Genomic DNA, 17316 nt, shown 5'->3' with positions numbered 1-17316 from the left:
GCACTTGTGTGTGTGTGTGTATCAGCCAGTGAGTATGTGTGTTTGGATCATGGTACTCCATCATCATGGGGAGTTTCCCCCACAGCTACTTCCTCTCTCAGAGCCACAGCAGCTCGGTTGGCAGTCTCTCGAGAAATCAAATCTAATCAAATGTTATTGGTCACATGCGCCAAATTAAACAGGTGTAGACTTTACAGTGAAATGGTTACTTATGAGCCCTTTTCCAACAATGCAGAGTTAAAAAGTAAGAAAATTAGCAAACAAAAATAGTAACACAATAAATAACAATAACAAGGCTACATACAAGGAGTACCGGTACCGAGTCAATGTGCGGGGGTACGAGGTAGCTGAAGTAATATGTACAGTGGGGAGAACAAGTATTTGATACACTGCTGATTTTGCAGGTTTTCCTACTTACAAAGCATGTAGAGGTTTGTAATTTTTATCATAGGTACACTTCAACTGTGAGAGACGGAATCTAAAACAAAAATCCAGAAAATCACATTGTATGATTTTTAAGTAATTCATTTGGATATTATTGCATGACATACGTTTTTGATCACCTACCAACCAGTAAGAATTCCGGCTCTCACAGACCTGTTAGCTTTTCTTTAAGAAGCCCTCCTGTTCTCCACTCATTACCTGTATTAACTGCACCTGTTTGAACTCGTTACCTGTATAAAAGACACCTGTCCACACACTCAATCAAACAGACTCCAACCTCTCCACAATGGCAAGACCAGAGAGCTGTGTAAGGACATCAGGGATAAAATTGTAGACCTGCACAAGGCTGGGCCTTGGCTACAGGACAATAGGCAAGCAGCTTGGTGAGAAGGCAACAACTGTTGGCGCAATTATTAGAAAATGGAAGAAGCTCAAGATGACGGTCAATCACCCTCTGTCTGGGGCTCCATGCAAGATCTCACCTTGTGGGGCATCAATGATCATGAGGAAGGTGAGGGATCAGCCCAGAACTACACGGCATGACCTGGTCAATGACCTGAATAGAGCTGGGACCACAGTCTCAAAGAAAACTATTAGTAACACACTACACCGTCATGGATTAAAATCCTGCAGCGCACGCAAGGTCCCCCTGCTCAAGCCAACGCATGTCCAGGCCCGTCTGAAGTTTGCCAATGACCATCTGGATGATCCAGAGGAGGAATGGGAGAAGGTCATGTGGTCTGATGAGACAAAAATAGAGCTTTTTGGTCTAAACTCCACTCGCCGTGTTTGGAGGAAGAAGAAGGATGAGTACAACCCCAAGAACACCATCCCAACCGTGAAGCATGGAGGTGGAAACATCATTCTTTGGGGATGCTTTTCTGCAAAGGGGACAGGACGACTGCACCGTATTGAGGGGAGCATGGATGGGGCCATGTATCGCGAGATCTTGGCCAACAACCTCCTTCCCTCAGTAAGAGCATTGAAGATGGGTCGTGGCTGGGTCTTCCAGCATGACAACAACCCGAAACACACAGCCAGGGCAACTAAGGAGTGGCTCCGTAAGAAGCATCTCAAGGTCCTGGAGTGGCCTAGCCAGTCTCCAGACCTGAACCCAATAGAACATCTTTGGAGGGAGCTGAAAGTCCATATTGCCCAGCGACAGCCCCGATACCTGAAGGATCTGGAGAAGGTCTGTATGGAGGAGTGGGCCAAAATCCCTGCTGCAGTGTGTGTAAACCTGGTCAAGACCTACAGGAAACGTATGATCTCTGTAATTGCAAACAAAGGTTTTTGTACCAAATATTAAGTTCTGCTTTTCTGATGTATCAAATATGCATGTCATGCAATAAAATGCAAATTAATTACTTAAAAATCATACAATGTAATTTTCTGGATTTTTGTTTTAGATTCCGTCTCTCACAGTTGAAGTGTACCTATGATAAAAATTACAGACCTCTACATGCTTTGTAAGTAGGAAAACCTGCAAAATCGGCAGTGTATCAGATACTTGTTCTCCCCACTGTACATGTAGGTAGGGGTAAAAGTGACTAGGCAATCAGGATAGATAATAAACAGAGCAGCAGCAGTGTATGTGGAGAGTGTGAAAGTGTGTATATGTGTGTCTATGTGTGTCTGTGGCGTCAATATGCATGTGTGTGTGTGTTGTGTGTGTGTGTGTGTGTGTGTCTGTGTGTTGGAGTGTCTGTGTAAGTATGTGTGAGTGTCCAGTGAGTATGCATAAAGTCAGCGTAAGAGAGTCAGTGCAAAAAAGGGTCAATGCAATAGTCCGGGTAACCATTTCATTAACTGTTCAGCAGAGTTATGGCTTGGGGGTAGAAGGTGTAGAACAGCTTGGGAGTAGAACTTGGCCTTTCATACCAGCATGTGTGTGTGTGTGTGTGTGTGTGTGTGTGTGTTTGTGTATGTAGGTCGTTGCACAAAAAGAGTGCCTACTGATATGTTCAGTAGAAATTGTGCAACAATATAGAATTGTATATTCTATTACTGTTTTATTAAATGAAGTGCACTTTAATATAAACCACATACTTTAGAGAATTCAATCAGATTGTTTATTTGAATAAAGGCTTGCTAAATACAAAAAAACAAAATTTTCATATGTCCCTCCATCAACCCTGTGTCACTTTAGGAAGATTTTAACCTACTTCATCCCAACATATCTCCAAGTTCCCCCCTCATTGTAAAGCCCTAGTTATATTGTTGCTTTGACAAAGTAATTTCTGATGATTATTATTTAGTGATTAATTTAAGTCTGTCCCTCATTTTAAGGTCACCCCTATAACGTGAACTGAACTCTCATTTTAAAATGGTGAAAGATACATTGAACATTAATAGTTAGGTAGCTTAGTGGTTAAGAGCGTTGTGCCAGTAATCGAAAGATCGCTGGTTCTAATCCCCGAGCCAACTAGGTGAAAAATCTGTCGATGTGCCCTTGAGCAAGGCACTTAACCCTAATTGCTCATGTAAGTCGCTCTGGATAAGAGTGTCTGCTAAAGGACTAAAATGTAAAATGTAGTCATATCATAGTGTAAAAGCAGGTGAGCTGGTTCTATCTTTTTGTCAATTTTCTGGTGAAAACACTGAGCGAGTTGAGCATAACACGTCAACCCTGTTACCCATTGATAGAAATGTTTTAACAGTAAAATAAATAAAAAATTGTGACACTTGCACTCCCTGTTGCACACAAGAAGCTTTCATTCCCCCTGTCGCAAGGGAATTTATGGCTGACTTAAGAAGAAATTGTCAACCCTGTTACAGTCAACCGTTACTTTATTTGGCACTTAATAGGCACTCACTATAGCCCTATTAATTATTATTTTTTATTGAGATGGGAAAACATGCTTTTTACGATGTTGAACATGTGCCCTTTATGACAGAATGTTAAAATTAGGTGAAATCGCTAAACTTCTCAAAAGGCACCAAATTGGTGGAACGACCCATGTACACGTGTGTGTGCATGGGCTTTGCATAGGTACTTGTGTGTGTGCATTTTTGTCTGCATGTGTCTGTGTGCCTGTCTTTGTTACGTGTGAATCATTTCTACATTATAATATATCATTGGGAGTTTCTCCTCCAGCTACTCGCTCTATCCCCATCCCTCTCTTTCTGTCTTCCCTCTCTCTTTTTCCTCTTTCCCACCCCCTCTCTCTCTCTCACTCCCTCTCTCGCTGTTGGCAGTCACTCACAGCAAGCACTTGGCCTTTCCTGCCTCAACATTGAGACAGCTGTAAGTGATGCCTGCTGCTTTCCCCTTATCTTTAAAGTCCGACCATTCTGATCGATCCGACCAGGCCGTCGTTTAGATGTCATTTAAAACTCATCTGTCATCACGAGCCATGCCATTAGAGCCACATCTATGCATTTCAATGATACTACTCCGTCAATGTTACAAGGTTACATAGACGACAGCTAGATAAAATACTGGCAGGGCTAGTCTCATTTAAAATCACATCATTAAGTCGTTTCAACGTGCCTGTTGAAGTCACACAGGGAAATAACTGTGTTTTTGTGTGTCGGAGAGACCTGTTGAGTGTGTGTGTGTGGGGGGGACGGGGAGATGTGTGTGTGTGTGTGTGTGTTTGTGCCATCTATTGCGCCAGTTTAAAGAAACATTTGTCCTTTTTGGCAGTCTGAACTAGAAGCAGCAGCAGGACAAGATGCCACCATGGTCTGTGTGTCTCTTTGTCACTGGTCTGATTTTGAAGGAGAACTTGAGCTGTTCTTCCTCTAGAATGGGATTCTATTATAGAATGGAAGTAAACTGTTCTAGAATGGGGAGGGGTAGATTTTCTAAATGGGAAAGGCCATTGCTTTAACTGTAAGTAATTTAGTACCAACATTCTTATTTTTTAAATAGGTTGTTTCTGAATGGCTGTTTCATGTTAAGTAGACTGTGTCTGACGGGAGTGTGATCAGAAAACAAAAGTTTTGTTCTTATTCTAGCTGGCTTACATAACCCACCACTGAAACAGAGAGAAGGTGTGTGTGTGTGTGTGTGTGTGTGTGTGTGTGTGTGTGTGTGTGTGTGTGTGTGTGTGTGTGTGTGTGTGTGTGAGTGAGTGAGAGAGTGTTCTCTTTCAAAATCAGACTAGCGAGACAGACAGACACACAGACCATGGTGGCATCTTGTCCTGCTGCTTCTGCTAGCTCAGACTGCAAAAAAGGACAAATGTTTCTTCAAACTGGCACACTAGATGGCACATTACTGGCACAGTGAATAGCTAGGCCTACTGTACATTACTGGCACACTATATGGGGAAGAGAAATCACACAGGAACTGTCACAAACAGCCGAGTTGCCACATTCTTTTCACTCGACTCACTTCTCTTTTCATTTTTTATCATACCTCCCTCCCCTGTCCTCCTCTCTCTCCCCATAGAGGCAAACTGATCTCAACCTGTGTGTGTGTGTGTGTATAGAGATGGGCAAAGATACATCAAGATTACAAAGTTACAAAATACCCTAAAGACCGATGTATCATAATTAAATTCCTAATACTTTTGCTAAGTAATGTAAACGTTTTATTGCTATGACTGTGATATGTGGTTGTTTATCTGCTAAGTTGAATGAACTGACTATAAAAGCCCATTTATGATTGATCCGAAAAATACCATACGGAGGCTCCGTACAGAGGGCCCCATGTAGCTCAGTTGGTAGAGCATGACGCTTGCAACGCCAGGGTTGTGGGTTCGTTTCCCACGGGGGGCCAGTATGAAAATGTTTGCACTCACTAACTGTAAGTCACTCTAGATAAGAGCGTCTGCTAAAATGACTAAAATGTAAAAATGTGTGACGCAACTGCGGAGCCTCCGCAGGTTCGCAGAGACCAAATCGAGCTCCGTACGGCGATGCCGTGCGCCTCCCAAATGTTGTAAGAATGAGGAGGGCTCTGCATAGCTCCGTATAGCTCCACATTGACATGATTGGTTGATGGTAGATGGGGGTGGTACATGCTGTATAAACACAAACTCACTTCCTTGACAACAAACATGGAGAACTTTGATGAAAGGCTATCAGAACAAGTAAAAAACATCTTTAGGATACCTTGTGTAGGGATTTCAAAGACACTAAAATTGGTTTGAAATCCTGGAAAGAGATCGGGATGGTGATAGATGCGGCTAAAGAGGTTAATGGAACGCAGACTGTGGGGGATAGAAGGACGCTGAATTGGCGCACATTCATCTAACAAAGTGGATCTTTGTCAATCATGATTGATGTATTGTAACAGGCCCACAATGTGGTTACTAAAATCCAATTTGGATATATTTGGCTGTTTTCACTGCATAACATTTATAAGTTGTCCCTTTTCAGGTTTAGAAAAAGTGACTGCTAAATGCTAACTCCCGTTTGTATAAGCTGGTAGCATAGCTAATATACAGAAATCAGTGGTGGTAGTCAAAGTAGTTTTTAACTGTAATGCAGCTGACTGATGACAATGACATGAACATGTGTTGGGGTTTGACATCCGTACAAGCATTATAATCCGATTTTTACCTCAACATAGTGTGAAATACACATATAGCCTAAATGTAGCTTAATTTTGCTGGGGGGCAATAGGGTGATTTGGAAAGGATATGCAGGTGGGAAAACAGTGCAACCTTTTTACTTCATGCTATCTTGGCTGAGCTCCTATGTCAAGCACCGGGAAACAGACTCCAACATCTTGTCTTTTTGTTTAGCCAGTTGCTTGTAATTAGCTGGATTGCTATAGCGATTAGCCCTGAATCACTATGAGTGTTGCGGTGCAGACCAATTTACTGGTTGCGTATGACAGCTCCCAAAAGTGCAATAAGTATGAAATGCTCTTACTTCTGCGGAGGCCACATCGCAGTAAATACTGTACAACCACTGCAGACATCAGATTGACCATGCAGAGCCTTTAAGTTGCTATGGATAAGAGCATCTGCTAAATTACTAAAATGTAAATATAAAAATATACACTTGCAAAGCACAATGGGCTTTATTTGAATGAGCTCCGCCACCAAACAATTTGTATTTTAATGGAATTTGGCCTTGTTTGGGGAAGTGCGTGCGTGCGTGTGTGTGTGTTTGTGTTCATGTGATATGTTCAGGAGTGATGACAGTGGTGTTGCTATTATCTCAGAGGTCTGTACCTGGAGGCAGGCTGGCGCGCGACCATGTGGTTTGTTGACGTCCACAGCAACAAGCTGCCATCCTCCAGCCGAGTCCTCGTGGAACATCTGCGACCATAAACACAAGACGTTAGACACACACACACACACACACACAATAAGCATGTACACACACATTTTAACACATACACCCTCCAGCAGTCCTAATGGAACATCTGTGACCAGTAAGACACAACATGAGAGACCACACACATAGCCACAGGCTCTAACACACACACCCACACAGCTAAGGGCCAAAAACACACCAGGCAGCTGGATTGTGGGGTTGCATCAATCACAAATACATGCACGCATGAACACACACTCCCTTTCACACACATACTGTTTTTGGAAACGGAGACTGAGGATGTTGTGCGTTCTGTTCCCATCCTTGTCAACCAAACGTCCTTGTCTGTTTGTGTGTCTGTGCATGCACGCATTTGTGACAGCTGTATGGACAGCCTGTCTGGAAGACTGACCATCACCGCATTCAACAATGCTATATTGCCCCCCAAAACAAGGACAGGTTGGCTACAGGCACAAACAGACTAGCATCCAGGCTTGTGGACAGGCTTGTGGACAACACATTCAACCTACACATTCATCTTAAAAAATGCACAATTGAATTTGCTGTGCGTATGTTCAACAACCAACACATGTTTTTGTCAGCAGCAAAGGAGGGCTTTTCCCTTCAACTCTGAAAGATGTATTATTGAAATTGTGTCCTATCAGTCACTCAGTGGTTTAGGGCTTATACATCTGCACTCAAACACAATAGAATGATGGATGTGTAATCTCAAATGACACCCAATTCTCCATGTAGTGCACTATTTTTGAGCCGGTGGTCAATAGGGTGTCTTTGGAAAAGCTCTGGTCAAAAGTAGTGCCCTTTATGGGAAATAGGGTGTCAGTTGAGCAGCTCTGGTCAAATAAAGTATCCTATATGGCGCCGGAGGGGATGGCTGCCGTTTTATGGACTCTTAACCAACCGTGCTATTTTGTGTGTTTTGTCTAAGGCACTGCATCGCAGTGCTAGCTGTGCCACTAGAGATCCTGGTTTGAGTCCAGGCTCTGTCCTAGCCGGCCGCGACCGGGAGACCCATAGGGTAGGGGAGGGTTTGGACGGCAGGGATATTCTTGTCCCATCGCGCACTAGCAACTCCTGTGGCGGGCCGGGCGCCCTGCACGCTGACTCGGTCGCCAGGTGTACGGTGTTTCCTCCGGCACATTGGTGCGGCTGGCTTCCGGGTTATGCGGGCACTATGTCAAGAAGCAGCGCGGCTCGGTTGGGTTATGTTTCGGAGGACGCATGACTCTCGATTTTAGCCTCTCCAGTGTCCGTACGGGAGTTGAAGCGATGGGACAAGACTGTAACTACCAATTGGATACCACAAAATTGGGGAGAAAAAGGGGGTAAAATAACAACAAAAAAATAAATAGAAACAACATGGTCCAAGCACACCAAGACAGTCGTGAAGAGGGCACGACAAAACCTATTCCCCCTAAGGAGAATGAAACAATTTGGCATGGGTCCTCAGATCCTCAAAAGGTTCTACAGCTGCACCATCGAGAGCATCCTGACTGGTTGCATCACTGCCTGTAATGGCAACTGCTCGGCCTCCGAACGCAAGGCACTACAGAGGGTAGTGCGTACGGCCCAGTACATCACTGGGGCCAAGATTCCTGCCATCCAGGACCTCTATACCAGGCGGTGTCAGAGGAAGGCCCTAAAAATTGTCAAAGACTCCAGCCACCCAAGTCATAGACTGTTCTCTCTGCTACTGCAAAGCAAGCGGTACCGGAGCGCCAAGTCTAGGTCCAAGAGGCTTCTAAACAGCTTCTACCCCAAAGCCATTAGACTCCTGAACATCTAATCAAATGGCTACCAAAACAATTTGCATTGCACCCCCCCTTGCAAGCCGAAGAACACCATCCCAACCGTGAAGCACGGGGGTGGCAGCATCATGCTGTGGGGGTGCTTTGCTGCAGGAGGGACTGGTGCACTTCACAAAATAGATGGCATCATGACGAAGGAAAATGCACATTGGCCAATGTGCCCCCGCACATTGATTCGGTACCGGTACCCCCTGTATATAGCCTCGCTATTGTTATTTTTAGTGCTGCTCTTTAATTATTTGTTACTTTTATTTTGTATTATTTTATATTGTATTTTTTTGTGATTTCTTTTGGTATTCTTTCTTAGAACTGCATTGTTGATTAAGGGCTTGTAAGTAAGCATTTCACTGTAAGGTCTACACCTGTTGTATTCGGCGCATGTGACAAATACAATTTGATTTGATACAGAAAATAGGGTGTCACTTGAAAGGGTCTGGTAAAACAAAAAACTATTTTGGGAATAGGGTGTCATTTGATACATACTCTATGTCCCCAAGGACCCCCATTTATTACATTTACATTTACATTTTAGTCATTTAGCAGACGCTCTTATCCAGAGCGACTTACAGTTAGTGAATACATATTATTATAATATTTTTTTTTATACTGGCCCCCCGTGGGAATCAAACCCACAACCCTGGCATTGCAAACGCCATGCTCTATCAACTGAGCTACATCCCTGCCGGCCATTCCCTCCCCTACCCTAGACGACGCTGGGCCAATTGTGCGCTGCCCATGAGTCTCCCGGTCGCGGCCGGCTGCGACAGAGCCTGGATTCGAACCAGGATCTCTAGTGGCACAGTTAGCACTGCGATGCAGTGCCTTAGACCACTGCGCCACTCAATAGTCTAATGTAGTTTCCTCTCCTCATCTCCTCTCCATCTCAATAGTCTAATGCAGTTTCCTCTCCTCATCTCAATAGTCTAATGTAGTTTCCTCTCCTCATCATCTCAGTAGTCTAGTATCTTTTTTTATTTTTTATTTTATTTCACCTTTATTTAACCAGGTAAGCCAGTTGAGAACAAGTTCTCATTTAAAACTGCGACCTGGCCAAGATAAAGCAAAGCAGTGTGATAAAAACAACAACACAGAGTTACATATGGGGTAAAACAAAACATAAAGTCAAAAATACAACAGAAAATATATATACAGTGTGTGCAAATGTAGCAAGTTATGGAGGTAAGGCAATAAATAGGCCATAGTGCAAAATAATTAAAATCAGTATTAACACTGGAATGATAGATGTGCAAGAGATGATGTGCAAATAGAGATACTGGGGTGCAAATGAGCAAAATAAATAACAATATGGGGATGAGGTAGTTGGGTGGGCTAATTTCAGATGGGCTGTATTAGTGGAATATCATTCTTCTTCCACTCAAAAGAAAACAGCAAAAGGTGTATTGTGCTAGCCACCGTGAAAGACAGCTTGCCGTATTGCTCCGACTAATTGCCTTTTTTGTCTCTAAATAAAATATTGGGGCGTGACGCCATGAACATACAGTGGGGAAAAAAAGTATTTAGTCAGCCACCAATTGTGCAAGTTCTCCCACTTAAAAAGATGAGAGACGCCTGTAATTTTCATCATAGGTACACGTCAACTATGACAGACAAAATGAGAAAAAAATATCCAGAAAATCACATTGTAGGATTTGTAATGAATTTATTTGCAAATTATGGTGGAAAATAAGTATTTGGTCAGTAACAAAAGTTTCTCAATACTTTGTTATATACCCTTTGTTGGCAATGACACAGGTCAAACGTTTTCTGTAAGTCTTCACAAGGTTTTCACACACTGTTGCTGGTATTTTGGCCCATTCCTCCATGCAGATCTCCTCTAGAGCAGTGATGTTTTGGGGCTGTCGCTGAGCAACACGGACTTTCAACTCCCTCCAAAGATTTTCTATGGGGTTGAGATCTGGAGACTGGCTAGGCCACTCCAGGACTTTGAAATGCTTCTTACGAAGCCACTCCTTCGTTGCCCGGGCGGTGTGTTTGGGATCATTGTCATGCTGAAAGACCCAGCCACGTTTCATCTTCAATGCCCTTGCTGATGGAAGGAGGTTTTCACTCAAAATCTCACGATACATGGCCCCATTCATTCTTTCCTTTACACGGATCAGTCGTCCTGGTCCCTTTGCAGAAAAACAGACCCAAAGCATGATGTTTCCACCCCCATGCTTCACAGTAGGTATGGTGATCTTTGGATGCAACTCAGCATTCTTTGTCCTCCAAACACGACGAGTTGAGTTTTTACCAAAAAGTTATATTTTGGTTTCATCTGACCATATGACATTCTCCCAATCCTCTTCTGGATCATCCAAATGCACTCTAGCAAACTTCAGACGGGCCTGGACATGTACTGGCTTAAGCAGAGGGACACGTCTGTCACTGCAGGATTTGAGTCCCTGGCGGCGTAGTGTGTTACTGATGGTAGGCTTTGTTACTTTGGTCCCAGCTCTCTGCTGGTCATTCACTAGGTCCCCCGTGTGGTTCTGGGATTTTTGCTCACCGTTCTTGTGATCATTTTGACCCCATGGGTTGAGATCTTGCGTGGAGCCCCAAATCGAGGGAGATTATCAGTGGTCTTGTATGTCTTCCATTTCCTAATAATTGCTCCGACAGTTGATTTCTTCAAACCAAGCTGCTTACCTATTGCAGATTCAGTCTTCCCAGCCTGGTGCAGGTCTACAATTTTGTTTCTGGTGTCCTTTGACAGCTCTTTGGTCTTGGCCATAGTGGAGTTTGGAGTGTGACTGTTTGAGGTTGTGGACAGGTGTCTTTTATACTGATAACAAGTTCAAACAGGTGCCATTAATACAGGTAACGAGTGGAGGACAGAGGAGCCTCTTAAAGAAGAAGTTACAGGTCTGTGAGAGCCAGAAATCTTGCTTGTTTGTAGGTGACCAAATACTTATTTTCCACCATAATTTGCAAATAAATTCATTAAAAATCCTACAATGTGATTTTCTGGAGAAAAAAATTCTCAATTTCTCTGTCATAGTTGACATGTACCTATGATTAAAATTACAGGCCTCTCTCATCTTTTTAAGTGGGAGAACTTGCACAATTGGTGGCTGACTAAATACTTTTTTTCCCCACTGTAATTACATTTGATAGCAACATAAAATAATAATTGTCTTCAAGGTCGTAGAACTATCCGTCTTGACGCCAGGGGCATTTACCAGGATGTAAACAAATTGTTCACTGAGGAAGACATGACAACACAAGCTATTTTATTTGAGAGATAAAATACTGTCGTCTCAGATCTCAAAATGTTTTTAGATTATAAAAACCATTATGGAGCGATTTCAGTACCAACAGACATTTTATTTGAATTCCATAATTTATATTTTGTATTAGGATGTTGAATTTGAATGTAATATTTTTGAATTTGTAATGCACAAACTGAATCATTTAATTCATGAATTGATCTTGTATTTCATGACTTGAAACTGAATTGAGTAAATATTGCATTCTGTTTAAAAATGTAATTTAAATGTAATTTAATATTCTAATTCAATATTTATATATGTACAGTGAGGGAAAAAAGTATTTGATCCCCTGTTGATTTTGTACGTTTGCCCACTGACAAAGAAATTATCAGTCTATAATTTTAATGGTAGGTTTATTTGAACAGTCAGAGACAGAATAACAACAAAAAAATGCAGAAAAATGCATGTCAGAAATGTTATAAATGTATTTGCATTTTAGTGAGGGAAATAAGTATTTGACCCCCTCTCAATCAGAAAGACTGAGATTAGGAGCACACTCTTTAAGGGAGTGCTCCTAATCTCAGCTTGTTACCTGTATAAAAGACACCTGTCCACAGAAGCAATCAATCAATCAGATTCCAAACTCTCCACCATGGCCAAGACGAAAGAGCTCTCCCAGGATGTCAGGGACAAGATTGTAGACCTACACAAGGCTGGAATGGGCTACAAGACCATTGCCAAGCAGCTTGGTGAGAAGGTGACAACAGTTGATGTGATTATTCGCAAATGGAAGAAAAACAAAAGACCTGTCAATCTCCCTCGGCCTGGGGCTCCATGCAAGATCTCACCTCGTGGAGTTGCAATGATCATGAGAACGGTGAGGAATCAGCCCAGAACTACATGGGAGGATCTTGTCAATGATCTCAAGGCAGCTGGGACCATAGTCACCAAGAAAAAAATTGGTAACACACTACGCCGTGAAGGACTGAAATCCTGCAGCGCCCGCAAGATCCCCCTGCTCAAGAAAGCATATATACAGGGCCGTCTGAAGTTTTCAATGAACATCTGAATGATTCAGAGGAGAACTGGGTGAAAGTGTTGTGGTCAGATGAGACCAAAATCGAGCTCTTTGGCATCAACTCAACTCGCCGTGTTTGGAGGAGGAGGAATGCTGCCTATGACCCCAAGAACACCATCCCCACTGTCAAACATGGAGGTGGAAACATTATGCTTTGGGGGTGTTTTATGCTAAGGGAACAGGACAACTTCACCGCATCAAAGGGACGATGGACGGGGCCATGTACCGTCAAATCTTGGGTGAGAACCTCCTTCCCTCAGCCAGGGCATTGAAAATGGGTCGTGGATGGGTATTCCAGCATGACAATGACCCAAAACACACAGCCAAGTCAACAAAGGAGTGGCTCAAGAAGAAGCACATTAAGGTCCTGGAGTGTCCTAGCCAGTCTCCAGACCTTAATCCCATAGAAAATCTGTGGAGGGAGCTGAAGGTTCGAGTTGCCAAACGTCAGCCTCAAAACCTTAATGACTTGGAGAAGATCTGCAAAGAGGAGTGGGACAAATTCCCTCCTGAGATGTGTGCAAACCTGGTGGCCAACTACAAGAAACGTCTGACCTCTGTGATTGCCAACAAGGGTTTTGCCACCAAGTACTAAATCATGTTTTGCAGAGGGGTCAAATACTTATTTCCCTCATTAAATTGCAAATCAATTCATAACATTTTTTACATGCGTTTTTCTGGATTTTTTTGTTGTTATTCTGTCTCTCACTGTTCAAATAAACCTACCATTAAAATTATAGACTGATCATTTCTTTGTCAGTGGGCAAACGTACAAAATCAGCAGGGGATCAAATATTTTTTTTCCCCTCACTGTATATATTCAGTTTCAATATGGTAAATATTGCATTTATTGTCTGTGAATAAAGTTTACAAACTATCATGATGAAAACCATGATGAAGCGAATCCAGTACCAACAGAAATTGTATTTGAATACCATAATTTTGACTTTGTATTATGATGTTGAAATTTTATGTAATATTTTAGAATTTGTAATGCACAAATTGAATTGTTGAATTCATAAATTAAACTATCATTCCATGTTTTGAATTTTTTTTATTTAAATGTTATTTAATATTCAAATTCAATATTTATATATTAAGTTTCAATATGGTAGATATTGCATTCATTGTCTGTGAATCAAGTTTACAAACGATCATTTCAAGTTGATCAAAGTTTTGTATATTCAAATTTCACAGACGCATTCATATTCAGTTTCAAATTCAGTTAGCAAAATTCAGAATCAAAACCAGAGAGAACTTTGCCAGCCAGGCAAGGTAGAGGAGAACGGATAGAATCAAATGCTCTCTGTAGTAAACCGAAGCTTCTGGCAGTTTCTGAAGCCAATGTGGCATGTTAAAATGATTTTCTTCCTGTGAATTTGGCTCTAGCATTTGAACCATTTTGGCTATAAGCTATTATGAACCCATTTCTGAAAGCTACGACTTTCTGGAACATGGACGTGTCTTCTGTTCTCCTATATGATGATCAAATGCCAAACAGGACACGTCAGAACGGAGTGTCACAACAACCTAAATTCGGTCCCGATAAGAATATAATTGAATAGCCGCTCTATCATAGCCCTTCTTAGGATGTCCTTTCCACTCCCTATTTAATCTTGCTCTTGTGATTGACTGGGTTCGAACCAGGTCTCATGCATGTCACAAGACTGTGTTAATCCACTTAGCTAAAGCCAATAGGGATGACTTCAGGAAGCTAACACAAGTCTTCAAGTCTCCAGCAAGATAACATCGGTTACATTTCACACCCCCTTTGTTTTTGTATTTGTATTTATTAAGGATCCCCATGAGCTGCCAAGGCAGCAGCTACTCTTCCTAGGGTCATGCAACATTAAGGCAGTTATATGCAATTTAAAATATTACATGACATCGCATTTCATAACACTTTTCACAACACATTAAGTGTGTTCCCTCAGGCCACTACTCTACTATCACATATCTACAATAAAAAAATCCATGTGTATGTGTGTCTGTGCCTGTGTGTGTGTCTCTTCACAGTCCCCGCAGTTCCATAAGGTGTATTTTTATCTGTTTTTTAAATCTGATTCTACTGCTTGCATCAGTTACCTGATGTGGAATAGAGTTCCATGTAGCCATGGCTCTATGTAGTACTGTGCGCCTCCCATAGTCTGTTCTTGACTTGGGGATTGTGAAGAGACCTTTGGTGGCATGTGCATGGGTGTCCGAGCTGTGTGTTAGTAGTTTACACAGACACCTCGGTGCATTCAGCATGTCAACACTTCTTACAAAAACATGTACTGATGAAGTCAATCTCTCCTCCAATTTGAGCCATGAGATATTTACATGCACATTAATGTTAGCTCTCCATGTAAGTTTAAGGGCCAGCTGTGCTGCCCTGTTCTGAGCCAATTGTAATTTTCTGAGGTCCCTCTTTGTGGCACCTGACCACACGACTGAACAGTAGTCCAGGTGCGACAAAACTAGGGCCTATAGGACCTGCCTTCTTGATGGTGTTGTTAAAAAGGCAGAGCAGCGCATTATTCTGGACAGACTTCTCCCCATGTTGTATGAACATGTTTTGACCATGACAGTTTACAATCCAGGGTTACTCCAAGCAGTTTAGTCACCTCAACTTGCTCAATTTCCACATTATTTATTACAAGATTTAGTTGAGGTCTAGGGTTTAGTGAATGATTTGTCCCAAATACAATGCCTTTAGTTTAGGAAATATTTAGGACTTACTTATTCCTTGCCACCCCATTCTGAAATTAACTGCAGCTCTTTGTTAAGTGTTGCAGTGATTTCACTCGCTGTAGTAGCTGACGTGTATAGTGTGGAGTCATCCGCATACATAGACACACTGGTTTAACTCACAGCCATTGGCATGTCATTGGTAAAGATTGAAAAAAGTAAGGGGCCTAGACAGCTGTCCTGGGGAATTCCTGATTCTACCTGGATTATGTTGGAGAGGCTTCCATTAAAGAACACCCTCTGTGTTCTGTTAGACAGGTAACTCTTTATCCACAATATAGCAGGGCTTGTAAAGCCATAACACATACGTTTTTCGAGCAGCAAACTATGATAGATAATGTCAAAAGCTACACTGAAGTCTAACAAAACAGCTCCCACAATCTTTTTATCATCAATTTCTCTCAGCCAATTATCAGTCATTTGTGTAAGTGCCATGCTTGTTGAATGTCCTTCCCTATAAGCGTGCTGAAAGTCTGTTGTCAATTTGTTTACAGTAAAATAGCATTGTATCTGGTCAAACACATACTCGGAGATCACGGCACCAAAATAACTGACTGGGTTAGAAATTAGGCCTACTTCACAACAACACTTTCTGTAGCAAATATAAGCAGAAGGATCTGTGCAGCCCATTTAGTGAAAGTGCAACATAGGTGGTTTGGTGATTCATGCATGTGATGAGCAACCTTGCCTGAGTCCTGAAAACATGTGTTAGTTTGACAGATGGGGTTCTAACCCAGGTCTCCTGTGCGCCAGAAAATGCAACTTTTCATGACTCAGACAAGTTACTCATCACGCGGTCACCGAACCACCTGTGTTACACTTCACCCCCCTTTCACCTCCTCCTTAAAGAGACCCATCCAAGTCACAGGACCAATGCCTAGGCTTTAGCTCAGGAGGCTAACACAGTCAGTCACGTTACCTTTATAACGACTACCCTTGCTGGAGACTTGAAACTAACACGTCTAACACAGTGGAGGCTCCTCAGAGGAGAAAGGGGAGGACCATCCTCCTCAGTGAGTTTCATTAAAATAAAAATAGTGAAACATTAAAAAGTTATCCTTTTTAGATACAGTTGAAGTCAGAAGTTCACATACACTTAAGTTGGAGTCATTAAAACTCGTTTTTCAACCACTCCACAAATTTCTTGTTAACAAACTATAGTTTACAGACAGATTATTTCACTTATAATTCACTGTATCACAATTCCAGTGGGTCAGAAGTTTACATACACTAAGTTGACAGTGTCTTTAAACAGCTTGGAAAATTCCAGAAAATGATGTCATTGCTTTAGAAGCTTCTGATAGGCTAATTGACATCATTTGAGTCAATTGGTGGTGTACCTATGGATGTATTTCAAGGCCTACCTTCAAACTCAGTGCCTCTTTGCTTGACATCATGGGAAAAGCAAAATAAATCAGCCAAGACCTCAGAAAAAAATTTGTAGACCTCCACAAGTCTGGTTCATCCATGGGAGCAATTTCCAAACGCCTGAAGATACCACGTTCATCTGTACAAACAATAGTACGCAAGTATAAACACCATGGGACCATGCAGCCGTCATACTGCCCAGGAAGGAGACGCGTTCTGTCTCCTACATGAACGTACTTTGGTGCGAAAAGTGCACATCAATCCCAGAACAACAGCAAAGGACCTTGTGAAGATGATGGGGGTAACAGGTACAAAAGTATCTATATCCACAGTAAAACGAGTCCTATATCAACATAACCTGAAAGGCCGCTCAGCTAGGAAGAAGCCACTGCTCCAAAACCGCCATAAAAAAGACTTGTATTAGTGTAGCAGATGG

The 17316-nt window shown here is 42.2% G+C and overlaps 1 protein-coding gene across 3 annotated transcripts in view; it reads right to left on the bottom strand.

Moving 5' to 3' along the window:
* Positions 1-17316, bottom strand: part of nalcn (sodium leak channel, non-selective) — a 327441-nt gene that overhangs the window by 249355 nt on the left and 60770 nt on the right. For all 3 annotated transcript variants that reach the window (XM_041863638.1, XM_041863654.1, XM_041863648.1), the window contains one exon: positions 6579-6665. In XM_041863638.1, coding sequence (XP_041719572.1) covers positions 6579-6665 — 87 coding nt within the window. The remainder of the gene's footprint in view (positions 1-6578; positions 6666-17316) is intronic.

The sequence above is a fragment of the Coregonus clupeaformis genome, chromosome 40, assembly GCF_020615455.1.
Source record: "Coregonus clupeaformis isolate EN_2021a chromosome 40, ASM2061545v1, whole genome shotgun sequence".
Lineage (NCBI taxonomy): Eukaryota > Metazoa > Chordata > Actinopteri > Salmoniformes > Salmonidae > Coregonus > Coregonus clupeaformis.
This window is presented reverse-complemented; position numbering and strand designations above follow the sequence as displayed.